Below are 17428 nucleotides of genomic sequence, written 5' to 3'. Positions count from 1 at the left end.
TTTACCCCACAGCCAGATTGCAGGCCTATGGATGGAATTTGCAGATGGTCTAGAAGGGGAGCGTTAATGGACATGAGCCACAACAGTAGGTTGGTTTAGCCAGGTCTTACTCCCCTGGAGAGGAATCCTGGATCTTGGATTTTTAAAGTGCTGTGCTTTATGGGACAAGAATATGCCCCACTTTGGAAGATGCTGTCATGCTTTTGGGTGGCACCCTGCATTTCATTGGACAGGGGTGGCCCCCTGCTTGCCCCCCCAGACCACTGAATAGATATGTGAGAGCTGCATAGCAACTCAGATCTGCTGTCTGAAACTGCAAGGAGAAGGACTGCCCTGCTGGAACCCTGGTCTGCCCCCAAAGGATTGCTTTATGAAGGACTGCTCCTGCTGCACACTGGGAAGTACAGCCTTGAGGACTTTGCCTTGCTTTTACAAGTTAAGGAGTGGACTCCCTGAAAGCAACAAGTTAACAGAGCTTCCCTGCATCCTCTCCAACAAGAAGTCCCCAGACTGGAGTGTGTTCAGTGGACTTTTAAGGATTTGGCCAGGTGCATTGTGGGAACTGGGCTCCAAACTTCCAAGGGTCATCTCAAATTGAGGCTTGGTCCCAGTCTAGCGTGACCAGATGTCCCTGGTTGGCGCTATTGGCTTTTAAGCCCTAGAAAGCATGTTTTTTGATGTAATCTTTAGAAATTCATATCTCTTGTTCCATGTATTGGATTTTTGTCATTTTGGTACCATTTTAAAGATAAACAAATTTCCTTTTTGTATATATAGGTGTGGGATTTCCATGTGTTTCGTGTCTAAGGTATTTACTGTATTGGTGTATTTAAATGCTTTACATACCTGTCTCCTAAGTTAAGCCTGCCTGGAACCAGTTATCAAGGGCTGAGCCAGGGGCTAACGAATTGATACCTTGACTAGACCTTGTGTTTGGGTGCTGGCCTTATTGCTAGTGGTAGGTGCATACTTATCCCTACTAGTAACCCAGCCTCCAAAAGTGATGTACATACACTGCACCTCACATGCAAAGTTTGAAAGGTTTAGAGAAATAAAAACATTTCTTCTACTTTGTGCATGCCCGAAGGAGGAGTATTTTTTGGTGCAAAACCGTGTCTACCCTTGTTAGTAGATAGAACTTTGCATCAACATTTTTGGGTGGTAGTGTGTGAATCCCCATGTACCATCCATGGGGTGCCCCTTGATGCAAAGTAATGCATAGCAGGGCGTAGCACTGTTTTTTTTCTTTTCTTACACAACTTTCCAGTGCAGAACTTATAAAATAACAAATAAGCACCCTGTGCCAGTCTTCATCACCTTTGGTGACTTGCATAAGCACAACATATTTCCTTTCAATCCGATTTCAACATGGAGGTTGGTCAGCTTACTCCAATATTTTATTTTTAACTAGTACTTGCATCTTTAGGTCCAGTTAAAGGATGTTGCGATGAGGAAGGGGCAGTGAGGAGAGGATATTGAGCGCAAAATCTTTGAATTGCTGCTTATTTTCCATACCTAGAACATCAGCGAGGCACTGCTTACAAGTAAAAAACTGCACATTTACCTAAAGGTTCAGGAAACTGAATACTGAAAGCTGTCAGTCACTATTAGTGGTCCATTAGGACAGTTACTTGGGCACTACAGCAGTTCTGTGATCTAGCTGTCAGGCTGCAATCCTAGATTCCACACTTATCAGACAGCGTGATTGTCATCGGCAAACGTTTTCTTAAATCTCAAAAAAGTAGGAGAGCCTAGAGGCGATTCGATTTGAAGCGTGACTACAGAAGAAACAGTGTTAATTCATAATAAAGCAATGACCACAAGCTCCTGATCGTAGGGATGTCTGTCTGTCTCTCTAATGACATCAATTACAGTATTCACTCTCTGAAACACATTGGACATCCTCGTGGGATTTCTGTGCAGCTTACCACAAGACTCAAACATTTTACATAATACTTAGTACTGATAGTATGGTCTATAGACACAAAAACTTTTCCCCACCTGCACAGATGTGAAAACAGTCACATTTGACAAATGCACAATTTGTCTAATATGAAATGCAGGTGCGTATGATGAAAAAACACATATAAAACTGCCACCAGCCAGAAAACGCCAACATGACTGTGAGTGAGCACAAGGTGATACAGGAACCTATCCTCCATTAAGGCCTGCTTTAGAGTTTGGTGGAGGGGTTACGCCATCACAACGGTGATGGATATCCCAAATGCTGAAATATAAATCCCATTATTTCCTATGGAATTTATATTTTGTCGGACGGGATATCAGTCACCGTTATGACTGAGTAAACTGTCTGCCAAAATCTAAATCAGGCCCTAAGTCACAAAGAGATGCGCTTGGGATGTCGCAGCCACCCCTCCTATTCCCTGCAGCAGGCCTGCTTTCAGCATGGTTGCTACAGAGGAATATGCAATGCTGACAAAGAAATGTCCCATTGGCATTCATCGCCGTCCACACCACAGCTGATGTCATCAAGACCTGTCTGTCGCTGAAATACATTTCTTTCTCTATGATGTAATTCAAGGCCAACCATGCTCGAATCGTGTTTTAAATCAATTCAGGTCTTTAACAAGTTACACGTATGGTTCTAATCACGTTTTGACCATTTTCAGGTGCTACGTTGATCCACAATTCACAGCACCCAGAAATCTTGACAAGAGATTCAACGGTTCTTATAAAAGATTTGGCTAAGGTCTGATGCATAGTACAAAAAAACTTTCAGAAAAAATGCATTTTGGAGTATGTATAGTAGTAACCCTGAAGTATTATTTTCAGTTTTATTACAAACCTTAGTGAATGAACCTCAAACCTTTCAAGACAGGAATATTAACGTACAGTTTGTACAAACAGAAAGAAGTGACCTCTTTGCACTTTTACTAATAGGAAGTTTGAGGTTTCCTATCCTATTCACAGCAGCATGTTAAAGTATGTAAAAGAGTACTCCTGTAGTACTATTCCCAATACTCAGAAATGTGTTTGCGACTTTGCCCTATTGTCTGCTGTGGTTATCTTTTATTAAATGGTTTCCTGCTCATAAAACAGCTTGTTTACACACAGCAGGTAGCCAGTTTGTCATGGGCAGCGGCAGCTCCTTTATTAGAGCGTAGAGGCATTTCCCTTCTATATTTGCCCCCCAACCTCCGATTTTAATGTAAATACAACTACAGTGTAAATATTGTTTTCTGGCCATGGGCACCGTGCATTTTGTGTTTTTTAATTGGCCAGGACTCTAACCAGGTTGCTTAGTGATGACTGGATGGGGCTTAAAAATACAATACAGTCTCACCTCCTGCTCCTCGACACAGACACTTCAAAGTGCGCATGTAAGTTTGACCATCTGCCTCTGTACAACCAGTTGGACATGCACACTAGAGGACTCTCATCATCTGTACCTGGTGAGGGGGGTGGGATGGGCAGCCACAGCATCCTGCAATCGGAAGGAGTGCTGGGTTCACCTGCCTGATCCAATCCTGGCGCTGCTCTCACCAAGGGAGCAGCGTCTGGATTGGCCAGGACTTGTGGCACTGCACAACGAGTTCGCGGAGAAAGGCTTGATGGTTCTATCCAAGTTCCATCCTGACCAAAGGCAGCCCTCCGAGACGGAGCGAGACACCCACCACCACGCAGTGTAAAAAATATGAGGTACTTTGACACATTTATGCAGAGTGGGATGTACGTGTTGTCACCCCCATTAATGAGTCAGATACCTAGAAAAGTGGCCCACATTCTGCAACTGTTGGGCAGTTTGAACTTGTAAAGATGCTGTAAATGTGTTATGCATTGTATAGGTGACTGCAAGCCATTTGTGCTCGCTGGGGACGATGTTTGTGGTAATATTCAGGATAACTGTAAAAACGGGCCCAGCAGGCCATAAAATAGGGCAACAAACATGCAAGATACTCCTCTATGACAATGACTTGTCAGACCAGTTGTTCTGACACTGCGATACTGCTCGATAGCCCAGTCTGACCCAAGGCGACACACAGGGCCCCGTACCCATGAGCACACATCAAAATAATCTGCCCTCGCAGTGACATGTCCGACCAGCCCAGCCAAGTGCCACGCATCACGGGTTAAACTAACGCTTTTAATAAGGAAATTCCTGCTTTGCTGCATTGTCTGAGATATAGCTTGCAAATCAGCTGTGTACAGCTGTCAGCGTGTCATAGGATTTCTCTGGCAGACGTTTGCGCCTGAGGCGTTGATGGCTCTGTACCGCCACCTGGCGCACTGCAGCTCTCATTGCAGAGGTTTTAAAGCTCTTAATGGCTTTTGTAAAGTTCTGCATCCATGTTCCTCAACGGACAACATGGTTCTTTTAATTTGGGTACTAGAATACTGAAGGAAAGGCAGCTTACATCACACCTTTACCTCATTGCATAAACATTACTGCCTTGTTTTATTTGTAATGCGGTGCCACTCAAATTGTCGCACATAATGGAAATGTCACACATAAGAACACTGACAACTTGGGAGCTATGTGACGCTGTCAGATTGTTCTATATGACAGTCTGACCCAAGCTGACCCACACTGCCTGGTACCGATCAGCACTATTCTGCCACCGCCAAAGGGTGGTGAGTAGACAGGCTCTCCCGTTTAGCGGCAAGAAGTCTGATAATGAAAACAACCCGCTGCAAAATGACGTAAAGAATTTCTATATGGGCTAGAAAGCACTTCACATTGCTCAAGCACAAGTAATGCAAGGAGAAAACACCAAGCTAGAAATTCTGACCACGACTACACCCCTAAAATTTGTAAATACTCAGAAGATCATTAAAAAACTCCAGTGTTTATCGAAAATGATAACCCCTAGCTTTAATGTATCAGACAGCATATGTGGATTTCCCCCCCTAAACGTTACATCAGAAATGTAACAACTAATAAGCAACAACCACGCAGCAGTCAAGGTTTCCCATTAAACCCCTGGGAGTGAAACAAGCACTGGACTGTACTTCGTGCCATTTTTGGAAAAGGTGGGCTGCCCGCTGGCAGAGGAGGAGAGAGTCTGTGAAGTGCTGCGAAGCTCAGCCTGTTGAGAGGGGAGACGGTGTCTCTCGTCACACCCCCCCCCCCCCCCCCAATTCCCCCTTCACTTGATTCCAGGAACGTGAACAACATTTCCGATGGAACTAATTAATCACATTTGAGCACTGTAACATTTGCGAAAACCCTGTCACTCGAAAGCATCCCTCTGCCCCCACCACCAACCAATCTGCTAGAAACTCGATGCATATTTTCTCGATGCATATTTTTACGAATCTGTACGGAATCGCTGCCTGTATACAAAGTTATAAACGATCCACCAACGCTTTTCACATACACTAACCATCATATCCAAATTGCAGATCAATTCTAGAACACATATGGTAGAGGTGGTTAACGTAGGCTTAGAAGGGCCACCATGGGACACTTTCCGGATAGCCACATTAGCTACATTTATTTCCGGTCAGTGCTTTAAATGGGCCGGTATTGTCCGGTACTGAGTACCAGCACTTTTTTATTTTGAAAGGTAGAGTACCTGCACATCTCAAGAAAAACGTAATACTTTTCATTGGAGAGTACCGGTACTTCTCAGAAACAAGCAGGTACTCACGTACAGAGTACCTGCACTTCTATTTTTCCATTTCAAGCACTGCTTCCGGTGATTCTAAATGGAACATCTTGGCACAGTGCTTATCTTGAGAATCTAGAATGGATCCAGCCCTCCAGGACCTACGTTGAACACCTCTTCCACTGACATGATTCGACTACGGGGCGCCTTACAAAGGAAAACTTGCATAGTTGAGCAAAGTTTTTTTTTTTTTTTTTACCATCGGAACGTGGACATCGAAGATATATAACTACCAGGAGTCTAAGTGACTCACCGTCTGCCAGCCACCACTGTATTGTTAACAAATACTATCGGGACTTGTTCGGCTACACAAATAATAGGAAAAGTAAAACTGAAAATTCCAAAATGCAAAGCTGCACTAATTTAAAAGAAAGAGATAATTGACCAGGCTGCGCAATAGCCTTGAAAAATGTGGTCTGGACCACCCAGGACCTGGTGCTGGGCAGTCAAGTGGCCCATTATCACACTAGAAATCTTCAGCTAGTCCTGGCTTTTTAGTCACCAACATCAACACTTTGCATTCCAGAAGCTGTCGTTTCTTGTTTCACATGTAATGTACAGTCCTAATAGCCCCACACAAAAAGTTAATTAAAGCATGCTCTGACTTCAGTCTCAAACATATGGTGGTGCTGTTTCACAGCTCTCAAGTTTCCCTGTTCCATGTGTGAGGTCTACAGGTGCCAGTGCAGCCCACATTCATCATTTCGAATTAAAAAATACACAAAGACACACAAAAGTGCACGTAATACTTCACAAACACGACAGTGGACGTTCTTTACTTTAGAAATGTTATTTCTGAGCTGCGTTCATGTTTCATTTGTCATCAATGTTTAAAGTTATTTTTTACATTGATAGCTAGTTTTTACTGATGTTATTTATATTTGCCTTTCCTTTGCTTTCTTGAGTTTCGGTTTGCTTTTTCTATGTAGTCCGATAGGTTCTGCTCTATGGCAAGAGGCAAACACGATTTCAAATAAAGCCCAGGAATTTACAAATTTTTGCTGTTCCACTTAATTCTTTCTTTGGTTGGTTTTACACTTCATTGTTGATTACGTTAAAGTTCTGGCCTCTACTGATTTCCCAACGTCCCTTTGTAAAAGTTTTGAGGGTCTGTGACCAAAAGTCAAAGTTTTCATAGAATACTGAGTAGTCCCATGTGGGGGACACGTCAAAGAATGTCAATAGTGCACATGATGCTGATGAAAAATTAGGATGCACTCACAGCTGAGACTTGTCCCAAAGACCACTTAGGCAAGTGGTAAAGCCTGGCCAGTAAGGACAATACCTTTCAAGAAGTAAGGAACCAGCAAAGTTCATGGGGTCATCGAGCTTGGCCAAGACTAACACAGTCTTTCAAGTAGTAAGGTTTCATTAAATTCAATGTGCATTGAGGAGGTCCACAAATAAATCTGTGCTCTAAGTTCACACTCAGCATGTGAAGCCTGAGAAGTCTACTCCCAACCTCAATGTTTTGAGAATCAGTCCATTGGCCTTCATGGTTTTTTAGCTCCTCCTTTGTTTTTGAGTTTGTGCAGGTGTGCCTCGATCTGGCGCCTGAAGACCAGCATCCCGAGCTGGCCATGGGAGGCCTCGTTCACAGCTCTGGACTGCACGCACATCTTGTACTGCTCCGGGGCCAACTCATCTGGACACCGCTTCTCATGCCAGAGGTGGAAAAGCCCACGCACTGGTGTTCGGACAACCATCAGGCTACTATGCAGGTACTTGCGGTAGAGTTGCACATCTTCTCCACCCCAGCCTTTGATGTGGAGATCAAACCCACCTATGTTAATAAAGTCTGAACGGTACTGGCAGGTCATTCCGAAACCAAAGTCTCTCCAAAACCCAGTGTCCTTCCTTATAATCAACTGTTGCTCAACTGAGGGAATATTATCCCTGCGCCCATAGACGATGGAAGGATTGTACTGACTGAAGAGTACTGGATAAAACACACGCTTCCCTGGCTGTGCGTTCAACCTACAGGTGTTCAGGAACTCTGATGTAAAGTATATGTCAACATCACAGAAAAAGAGCAGCACATTATGGCCTTTCCAAGCCCGCGCTCCGACATCCAACCCTTTACCCCTGGAGAACTCTTCATTCAACTGGATAAAAGTGAAGTTCTTAAAGTTAGCAGATTTGGCTGTGTTTTCGAGTATAGTTTTTACTTCCTGTGCCTGCTCCTTTCCAAAGTAGACTACGGTGAGGTGGACTCGCCCATCTTGCTGGATGCATACTCGCTGGAAATTGTGCATGAATTGTTGGAATTTGTCTGCCCTTTTGGCCAACGGGACGATGATATTGATGAGCATCCTGGTGGCACTAATTTCTTCATGCTTCACTGTTATGATGGGACCGAAGGGTCTGAATAGGGCGAGGCGTTTAAATTCATGTTTCTGCTTTCCTTTGAAGGTCAGTTCATACAAAGTACCTTTGTCCCTTTCTGTCCGGTAAATGCCTTCAATGAAATCTGAGTTTGAATATTTATGGTGGCTGTCATTGCTTTCATCGTCTGGACTATTGAGGGTCTCCACTGCCGCCCGAATAACTTCTGCTAGCTCATCCTTCTTATCTTGCCTAATAAGTTTTTCCTCTGGATGGCGCGTCAGTCCCATTTCCAGCTGGTAGACTCGCTCGAGGGTAAAGCTTTCGAAGGGCACAGCAGCATATTCACTTGGCAACTTCATACCTGAACGGACTTCGGCCTTCTCGACTTGTGAACGTAAGAACTCAAGAAGGCCTATCTGGGTTTCTTCAGGGCTTCCTTTCTCAAAACCGACAGCCAGGGAGTCACTCGGAGGCCCATGCATGTTTTTCAAGCGTTCATCGTGTGCCTGAAGCTCGTCCTTCAAGTGCGCAATCTGCTTCTTGAGGCTGGTGACGTAGTTATGGTGCGTCTCCTCACGGTCCTCCAGCATTGAACGATGTCCTTCCTTCCCTGTTGGTCTGTTGAGTCTTACTAACGCCAGACTCTCGTTTGGAAAGTGTAGGGTGCAGGTCAACATGGCCAAGACTGACATGGTAAGACGAAGAACCACAAGCAAGATTGCCAAGCGCAAAACCCACGCCAGCAGCCCTCGTCGGCCCATCCTCAGTGAGATATCTTCAACAGGCTTGCAATCATCAAAATCACTGTGAAGTGCCAGTCATCTGGACCACCACCCCTTTTGTGTATCTTGCAGACATGCATATGTTAAAATGTAGACATGGAATGCCTGCTAAAGTCCAGTTTTTCATAGAAAGTTGTAAGTGGACCAACCGATTTCTGTCCTCACATGGCAGACGGAGTTATTTTCACCAGATCGTACAATAGAGGCAAGTAGGAAGCCGCAATAAGAGTCAACAACTTTGTCATCCCTGGAAGATCCACTTGGGTGGTTAGTCACTTTGAAACATTTGCATGAGTCACCAGCCTTCCCTAGTTTGCACAGTTCTTGCAGAAGCTGTCATTTTTCAATTCAACAAAAACGCATCAAACCTGGTCCGGGCAATTTATGGGGAAGAATGAAGTCTGCAGACATCAGACACTATTGGCTGCTTGATATATATTCCAGTCTGAGTCTCACTGTCGCGCCATCGACAGTTCCACGTACACTGTACCTGGGGACGCGCTTCTCCTCTTGCACCGAGAAGCTTCTGGGAGGCCCGGAGGTTCACTCCTGCGTCACGCTGATCTCATTCGCTGCGTGTTTTCTCGCCACAGGACCATGTACCTCGGTCGGGCCGTTTGCATCCGACCTCCGCTCCGGATCGGGCAGGTCGACGACCGGCGGTCCGCTGCAGGCCCTCGCCCTGGACCAACTTCGGACGTTTGAGGCCTTCGGAGGAGCGGCCGTTTACTATTTCAGGGTAGAAGAGTTATTTTTTCTGTCACAAAATGGTTCCATTCAACCAATTTTTTTTTTTTTACTTTTCATAAAAAAAGACTTTGCAAATTACCATTCCCTAAAGGGAACACGGAATCCGCAAGTTCCCAATTTGGCAGGCGGGCCGCGGGGCAGCAGGAGAGCTGCTCTCGAGCCATCAAAGAGGCCAGTGTGCAGCGGGAACAGAGACGGGGCTGTTCCGCAGGGGGCCTAGGCCTGGCGCAGATCGGCGGGTTGAGCGCCTGCTGCAGTGATATGGATGCACTCTGCTGGTCACAGGTTTGAATATTGGCCGCTCGGATGACTTCCTTCCAGCTGGGCCACTTTGTAGCCGAGCAACTGTTTTCAGGACGCCTAAATTCCCTAGGTTAATACACGTGCCACTCCTATCCAGGTTTTTCTGTGCTGTCTGGCACGTATAGTCCTGTTGATTACATCATGAAGTAAGGGCTTAGAATCATAGAACCATGCCAAAAATTGGACCGGATTGCTTGCTTACATATGACGATGGGAAACTTGAGAATCTGCCCTGTTCTTTTACAAATCGTTGTAATCGGCCGTGCCAGTTCGGTTAACAGTACAAGTGCACCAAGACTACAACTCCCAGAATGCATTAGATATTTATTAATTAAAAGTCAATAGATGTAACCTTATGCTCCCCAGTAGTATGACGTTATGAAATATCACGTCTTCTCCCTTCATCCTTCCGAGGTGGTTAACATGTGTACCATTGAGTTGTGAAATAACGATCTGTTCCATAAACTCCAAGACACAGTTCACTTTCCAATGTGGCGTAGGTTACACAAATGGTTAAAAAGCTATCAAAATATTATATAAGGTGCAAATTGCAGGGTGTCAGGACTCCACCGGCATGCTTCCCAGAACACTGGTATGCAACCAGTGTAAATGAAACTTAATATATGAGCAAGAGTGGTCTGAGAATTAATAACATAACAAAAGCTTGTTCCATAAGTGACTTTTCTTTTATCCTTTGTAGTTTGATATCGTAGTGAAACAGCCAACATGTGTTTCGAGACAAAGGCCCTCATTACAACCCTGGCGGTTGGTGTTAAAGTGGCAGTAATACCGCCAACAGGCCAGCGGTAATTACCGCCAAATTATGACCATGGCGGAATGATCTCCGATAGACAGCCAATGTACCACACCGACCGCCAGGGCACCACGGCAGTAGCCGCCTACAGCCAGGAGGAAGTCAATGTTACGACCACCATATTATGACCCAGGAAACCGCCACCTTTTCCGGGGCAGTACCAACGACATCAAAAGCCTGGCGGAAACAGACCTCAGAAGGGAAAGGACTCACCATTGGAGACACAGGAAACAACCACGTCGCCATGGAGCCTGAGCTGCATGTCTTCCCCATGATCTTCTACGTGCTGCTCCACCATGAACACCAACGCCGGCGAAGACAACGACGGTGAGTACAGCCACCTAGCACACAAGGGAGGGAGGAAGGAAAAAGAGAGTGACACACACACCACAACACCCACCCCCCAACACCATACACACATTCAGCTGCATTACTAAAACATTTTACCCCGTACCTTGCATGAATAATGCAAGGACAAAACAACTATGAAAAAGTGATTGTAATGAGATCAACACATCAAGATAAATAAGTGGGGCAAGATAATAGATATATACATATGTACATAAAAAGGGACACAGTCCAGGCCACTATGTACCTTTTCCACATGGCCACAGGCCAAAGTCCAAGGCCAAACATGGCACCAGCCGTAATACGGAGAGAACACTGCAGGGGCATCAGTTGGGAAATAGGCAGGCACCTCAGAGGGATGGGGGGGGCACCTCAGCCTGCAGATGGAATAAAGACCACTGGTTCTGGAGGGGGCAACATGCCCTGTGCTTGGTCCTGGGCAGTGCAAGGTCACAGTCTCTTGAGTGGGTGACTTGCCCACTTGCTCTGGAGGGGGCAACATGCACTGTGCTTCGTCCTGGGGAGTGCAAGGCCACAGTCTCTAGAGTGGGTGAATTGCCCACTTGCTCTGGAGGGGGCAACATACCCTGTGCTTGGTCCTTGGGAGTGCAAGGCCACAGTCTCTCAAGTGGGTGACTTGCCAACTTGCTCTGGAGGGGGCAACATGCCCTGTGCTTGGTCCTGGGGAGTGCAAGGCCACAGCCTCTCGAGTGGGTGACTTGCCCACTGGTTCTGGAGGGGTGCATTGTGCCCTGTGCTCTTGAGCCTGGGGAGTCTGGGGTAGGTGGGTGTTTTACCCACTGGTTCTGGAGGGGGCATCGTGCCCTGTGCTCTTGATCCTGGGGAGTGCAAGGTCACAGTCTCTCAGGTGGGTGTCATACCCATTGGATTTGCAGGGGGGGGCAGGCCGCACAGCAGCTCATGGTGGCAGGATTACATACCGTCCGCTGGCGGTGTCGGCTGCACACTGGAGGTGGTGCTGCTGCTGGTGGGGGGAGGCTCCTGCCCATCCCCTGCAACCTCGGACCCCTGCTGCTCCCTGCAGCTTCGGACGGCTGCTCACTAGTGGTGGTGGTGCTGCTGCCGGGGGGGGGAGGCACCTGCCCATCCCCTGAAGCCTCGGACGGCTGCTCACTAGTGGTGGTGGTGCTGCTGCTGGTGGGCGGAGGCACCTGCCCATCCCCTGCAACCTCGGACGGCTGCACAACCATGGTTTGTGGTGTGGGCTCTGTGACAGTTCCTCCCCCAGGCCCCTTGCTCTTCCTGCCTGCTGGTGCAGGCTCCTTGCTCTTCCTGGCAGCTGGGGCAGGCTCCTTAGTCTTCCTGACAGCTGAGGCAGGCTCCTTAACCTTCTTAGCAGCAGCTGGGGCAGGCTCCTTTGTCTTCCTGGCAGCAGCTTGGGCAGGCTCCTTGCTCATTCCGGCAGCTGTGGCAGGCTCCTTTCCCTTGAGGCTGCCTGGTGCAGACTCCTTCACCTTCAGGACATGTGCCCTGGATCCTTTCCCACCACAAGTGGGTGTGGTGATGACTGGGCCCGTGGACTGGGTGGCTGAGGTGCTTGGCTGGGTTCTTCCCACCCTGGCCAGACGTGCACGATGGGGGGGAGGGGTAGGGAAGAGGTCACTGGTGGATAGGAACAGTTTTTACAAACATTGGCGTTGGAAGAGAGAAGGTTTGGGAGTGTAGGAAGAGGGAGTGGTTGTAGGAGGTGTTTGCCTGCTGAGTTTTGGTGCAGGTACATGGGCTGTATGCTGTTGTGAGGTGTGTGAGAAAGTAGCCTCTTTCTAGCATGGTTACCCCCACTTTTGTCCTGTTTGTGAGTGTTTGTCAGTGTGTTTTTTACTGTGTTACTGGGATCCTGCTAGGCAGGACCCCAGTGCTCATAGATAAAAACCTATATGTCAGTGTGTTTTGCCTGTCTCACTGGGATCCTGCTAGCCAGGACCCCAGTGCTCATAGTTTGTGGCCTAATTTGTATGCCTGTGTAGTGCCTAACTGTGACACTGAGGCTCTGCTAACCAGAACCTCAGTGTATATGCTCTCTCTTCTTTTAAATTTGTCACTGTAGGCCGGTGACTTCATTTACCAATTTCAAGTGGCATACTGGACCCCCACTTATAAGTCCCTAGTATATGGTACCTAGGTACCCAGGGCATTGCGGTTCCAGGAGATCCGTATGGGCTGCAGCATTTCTTTTGCCACACATAGGGAGCTCAGACAAACCCTTACACAGGACTGCCATTGCAGCCTGTGTGAAATAATGCACACGTTATTTCACAGCCATTTTCACTGCACTTTCGTAACTTATAAGTCACCTACATGTCTAACCTTCACTTGCTGAAGGTTAGGTGCAAAGTTACTAAGTGTGAGGGAACCCTTGCACTAGCAAAAGTGACCCCACATAGTTCAGGGCCATTTCCCCGTACTTTGTGAGTGCGGGGACACCATAACACCATTGCACTACATATAGGTCATTACGTATATGTAGCTTCACAATGTTAACTCCAAATATGGCCATGTAACATGTCTAAGATCATGGGATTGTCCCCCCATTCCAAATCTGGTATTGGGGAACCAATTCCATGCATCCTGGGGCTCCACCATGGACCCCCAGTACTGCCAAACCAGCTCTCTGAGGCTTGCACTGCAGCTAGAGCTGCTGCCACCTCACAGACAGGGTTCCGCCCTCCTGGGGTCTGGGCACCCTAGTCCCAGGAAGGCAGAACAAAGCATTTCCTCTGAGAGCAGGGTGTCACACATTCTCTCCCTATGTAAATAGGCGTTACAGGCTGGGGAGGGGTAGCCTCCCCCAGCCTCTGGAAATGCTTTGAAGGGCACAGATGGTGCCCTCCTTGTATAAACCAGTCTACACCGGTTCAGGGACCGCTTCTCCCCTGCTCTGGCGGGAAACTGGACAAAGGAAAGGGGGGGTGACCACTCCCCTGTCCATCACCACCCCAGAGGTGGTGCCCAGAGCTCCTCCAGTGTGTCCCAGACTTCAGCCATCTTGCTTTACAAGGTGTGGGGGCACTCTGGAGGGCTCTGAGTGGCCAGTGCCAGCAGGTGACGCCAGAGACCCCTCCTGATAGGTCCATGCCTGATAAGGAAGCCAATCCCCCTCTCAGGGTTTTTTAGGGTCTCTCCTGTGGGTTCTCTTCAGATTCTAGTTGCAAGTTTCCTTCAGGAATTCTCTGCAACAACTTTATCATCTTCTGACCTCGGATCAACCGCAGTCTGCTCCAAGAAACATTGTAATTGCAACAAAGTGTCTACAAGAGACACTTTTCTTCAGCAACCTCAGCTCCAAGTCAGCAACTGCAAGAGTTTCCATTGTGTGCATGCTCTAGGGACTCCCTGTCTTCATCCTGCACTGAAAGGACCAAAGAAATCTCCCATAGAGTGACGGAGTCACTCCCCTGCTCCAAGCAGGCACCATCCAACACGACGACCAGTACCCTGGGACTCCTTTCACAGCGACAAGAGTGCTCCTAAGGACACAGAGGGTGGACATCATTAACATAGACTGTCCGGAGGTCCTGCTGACGGAATTTGGAGGAGGTAAGACCTTGCCTTCCCCGAGAATGATGGTACCCCTGTGTTTTGTGTCTTCTTCATCTCCTGAGGCCTCTGTGCACTCTTTGCAAAATTCCTTTGTGCACAGCCTGGCCCAGGTGCCCAGTACTCCACCCTGTGTCGCTCAACTCGCTGAGTTGTTCTCCAGCTGCGTGGGACCTTCTTTTGTTGTGCTGCATCAACCGTGTTTGGCACCTCCTTTGAAGCCAAATCCTGTGGCTTCTGGGGATGCTGGCTGGCATCCTGAGGGCTCTCTAAAGTGCTGAGAGCCCCCTCTACCTCCTCACACAGAGTTAGGGCCCACAGGTCCCTCCTGGGTCCATCCAGCACCATTTTGATGAAAAATGCACTTTTGCCGTAGCCAAGGCTTGTTGGCTCCTTCCAACACGAAATCTCATCTGCAACGATCTTCACGCCATGGGGCATCTTTTGCATCATGCAGGAACCCGCTGGCATCTTCCTAGGGTGCATTTCTGCAGTCTTCAACTAACTGGGGATTCTTATTTTGTACCCTCTTCTGGGTTGGCAGGGGCTCCTGTCCTTCCTGGAACTTCTTTCAACTTCTGGACTTGGTCCCCTCCCTTTGCAGGTCTTCAGGTCCAATAATCCAGCAGTTGTTCTTTGCAGACTTGGTTGGCTGCTGCAAAATCCCCAAATCGAGGTGTAGTGTGTCCTAAGGAAACTTGCAGTACTTTACTCCTGCTTTTCTGGGCTCTGGGTGGGATAATTTACTTACCTTTACTGTATTCTTACCCTCCCAGCGATTCTGCACCCACTACACTTGTCTAGGGGGGAATTTGTGATTCACATGTCACTTTTTTAGTATATGTTTGTGTTGCCCCTAGACCTATTTTCTCCCATTGCATTCTATAGTATTTCCTACTGTTTGCATTGTTCTTTGACTATTTACTTGTCCAATTTTGGTATCTAGTGTATATATTGTGTATAATACTTACCTCCAGAAGGAGTATTGTCTCTAAGATATTTTTCGTACTGTGTCACCCAAATAAATACCTTTATTTTTGGTAACACTCAGTATTGTCTTTGCTTGTGTATATGTACTGTGTAACTATAAGTGGTATTGCAGGAGCTTTGCATGTCTCCTAGTTCAGCCTAAGCTGCTCTGCTATAGCTACTTCTATCAGCATAAGTTGGTAGAATACTACTACAGTCACTAACAAGGGATAACTGGACCTGGTGTAAGGTGTAAGTACCCAAGGTACCCACTACAAACCAGGCCAGCCTCCTACCAGGTGGATGGCTGTTGGGTGTCTGAGTGCTTGCGTTTGTGTACCTTAGGAGGGAGGGGACAGACACAATGGGAGAGGACACGGGACGTGTGCATGGCTGTTGTGGAGATGTCTGCCAGTGAGGTGTGTGTTCTGCTTGGTGTGGTGGTGACGCTGATAGTGGATGATGATGTAGTGCATGCATGTGTGAGTGTAGATGGAACTGGAAGGGAGGAGGAGGAGGAGGAGACAGTGGAAATTGTGGATGTTGGTATGTCTGCATCTGGATGGTGTTTGTGTGAGTGCCTGTGGGATGAAGTGTGGTGCTTGTGTTTGCCTGTCCCACTCTTGTGTGTTGTCTTGTGTGCATGCTCGTCTTCCATGTGTGCTTGGGATTGGTTGGGGATGAGGAGAATTGGATTGGGAAGAGGAAGTTGGAGGGGGGAGGGTGGAAACAGGGACAATGACTGCCATCAGAGAGGGGGCCAGAGCCTGGATCGATCTCTGTTGGGCTGCCAATCCACTGTGAATGCCCTCCAGGAATGCATTAGTCTGTTGCATCTGGGCTACCAGCCCCTGGATGGCATTCACAATGGCTTACTGCCCACAGAGGTGGATCTCAGGAGGTCAATAGCCTCCTCACTCAGGGCAGCAGGGCTCACTAGGGCAGGGCCTGAGGTGCCTGGGGCAAAGGAGATGCCCACCCTCCTTGGGTGAGCGGGCATAGGCAGCTCGATGAGGGGCTGCTGGGAGGGCGGTGCAGGTACGGGGTGGTGGCTATACCTGTAGCTGGGGTAGTTACAGAGGTGTCCGCCACCACCAGGAAACTTCCATCGGAGGAGGTATCTGCGTCAGAACTGTCATCTCCTGTCTCTGCCATGGTGCTCCCTATGCCCTCCGTCCCACTGGTGCCCTCCCGTTGGTGGACTCTGCCTCCTGGGTCCTGTGGGATGCAGCTCCCTCCGTCGCTGGTGCCTCTGCTCCTGCGCTAGATGATGCTAATGCACATAAAGACAGGGTGACAAAACAAGAATGGGGGGGAGAGACAAAGGATACACTTCGTCAGTAGCTGCACCAACACTACTGTTGGTGTACACAGCACCCTCACGCACAGGGAACAGGCCTACGCAATATGCATTGCACTACCAGAGAAATAGTTTGCCACCAAGGCATGAGGAGGGGCACACCCCCCAAATGCAACACACCAGGGACCCGCGCAGCCCTGACCAGTAGTGGATGCCTACGAGCTAGGTAGCAGGGTTTTCACTTCTGAACCCTAACCACCAGGGGACCTACGCTGCAATGTCAGGCCTGGGCTAGGGGCACCCACTGACACACATCCACCACCCGGATTCCACCCCACCAGGCGTAAGTAGTAATGATGGGCACTGTACTCACCCCGTTGTGGCTGCTGTGATGACCTCAAGCGCCTATCCAGCTCTGGATAGGCCACCTCCAGTATGCAGGCCATCAGGGGGGGTCACAGTTTGATGGGCACCCCTTCCTCGTTGGGAGGCCATCTCCAGCTGGGCCTCTGCCGTCTTCCATGTCCAGCGTCTCAGGTCCTCCCACCGTTTGCAACAGTGGGTGCTCCACCTGCCCAGGGTCTGCACATCCTTGCCGATGGAACGCCATATACCCTTCTTTTGATGGGCGCTGACCTGCAGAGGA

The 17428-nt window shown here is 48.2% G+C and overlaps 1 protein-coding gene across 1 annotated transcript; it reads right to left on the bottom strand.

Moving 5' to 3' along the window:
• Nucleotides 1–6104: 6104 nt before the first annotated feature.
• LOC138283914 (chondroitin sulfate N-acetylgalactosaminyltransferase 1-like) lies at nucleotides 6105–8902 on the bottom strand. The gene has a single exon (XM_069222139.1). The coding sequence runs from the start codon at nucleotides 8717–8719 to the stop codon at nucleotides 7124–7126; it is 1596 nt and encodes a 531-aa protein (XP_069078240.1). The 5' UTR covers nucleotides 8720–8902; the 3' UTR covers nucleotides 6105–7123.
• Nucleotides 8903–17428: the final 8526 nt, after the last annotated feature.

Source organism: Pleurodeles waltl, chromosome 3_1 (genome assembly GCF_031143425.1).
Source record: "Pleurodeles waltl isolate 20211129_DDA chromosome 3_1, aPleWal1.hap1.20221129, whole genome shotgun sequence".
Classification (NCBI taxonomy): Eukaryota; Metazoa; Chordata; class Amphibia; order Caudata; family Salamandridae; genus Pleurodeles; species Pleurodeles waltl.
The sequence above is the reverse complement of the archived record's forward strand: the minus strand, read 5'-3'. Positions and strand labels throughout refer to the sequence as shown.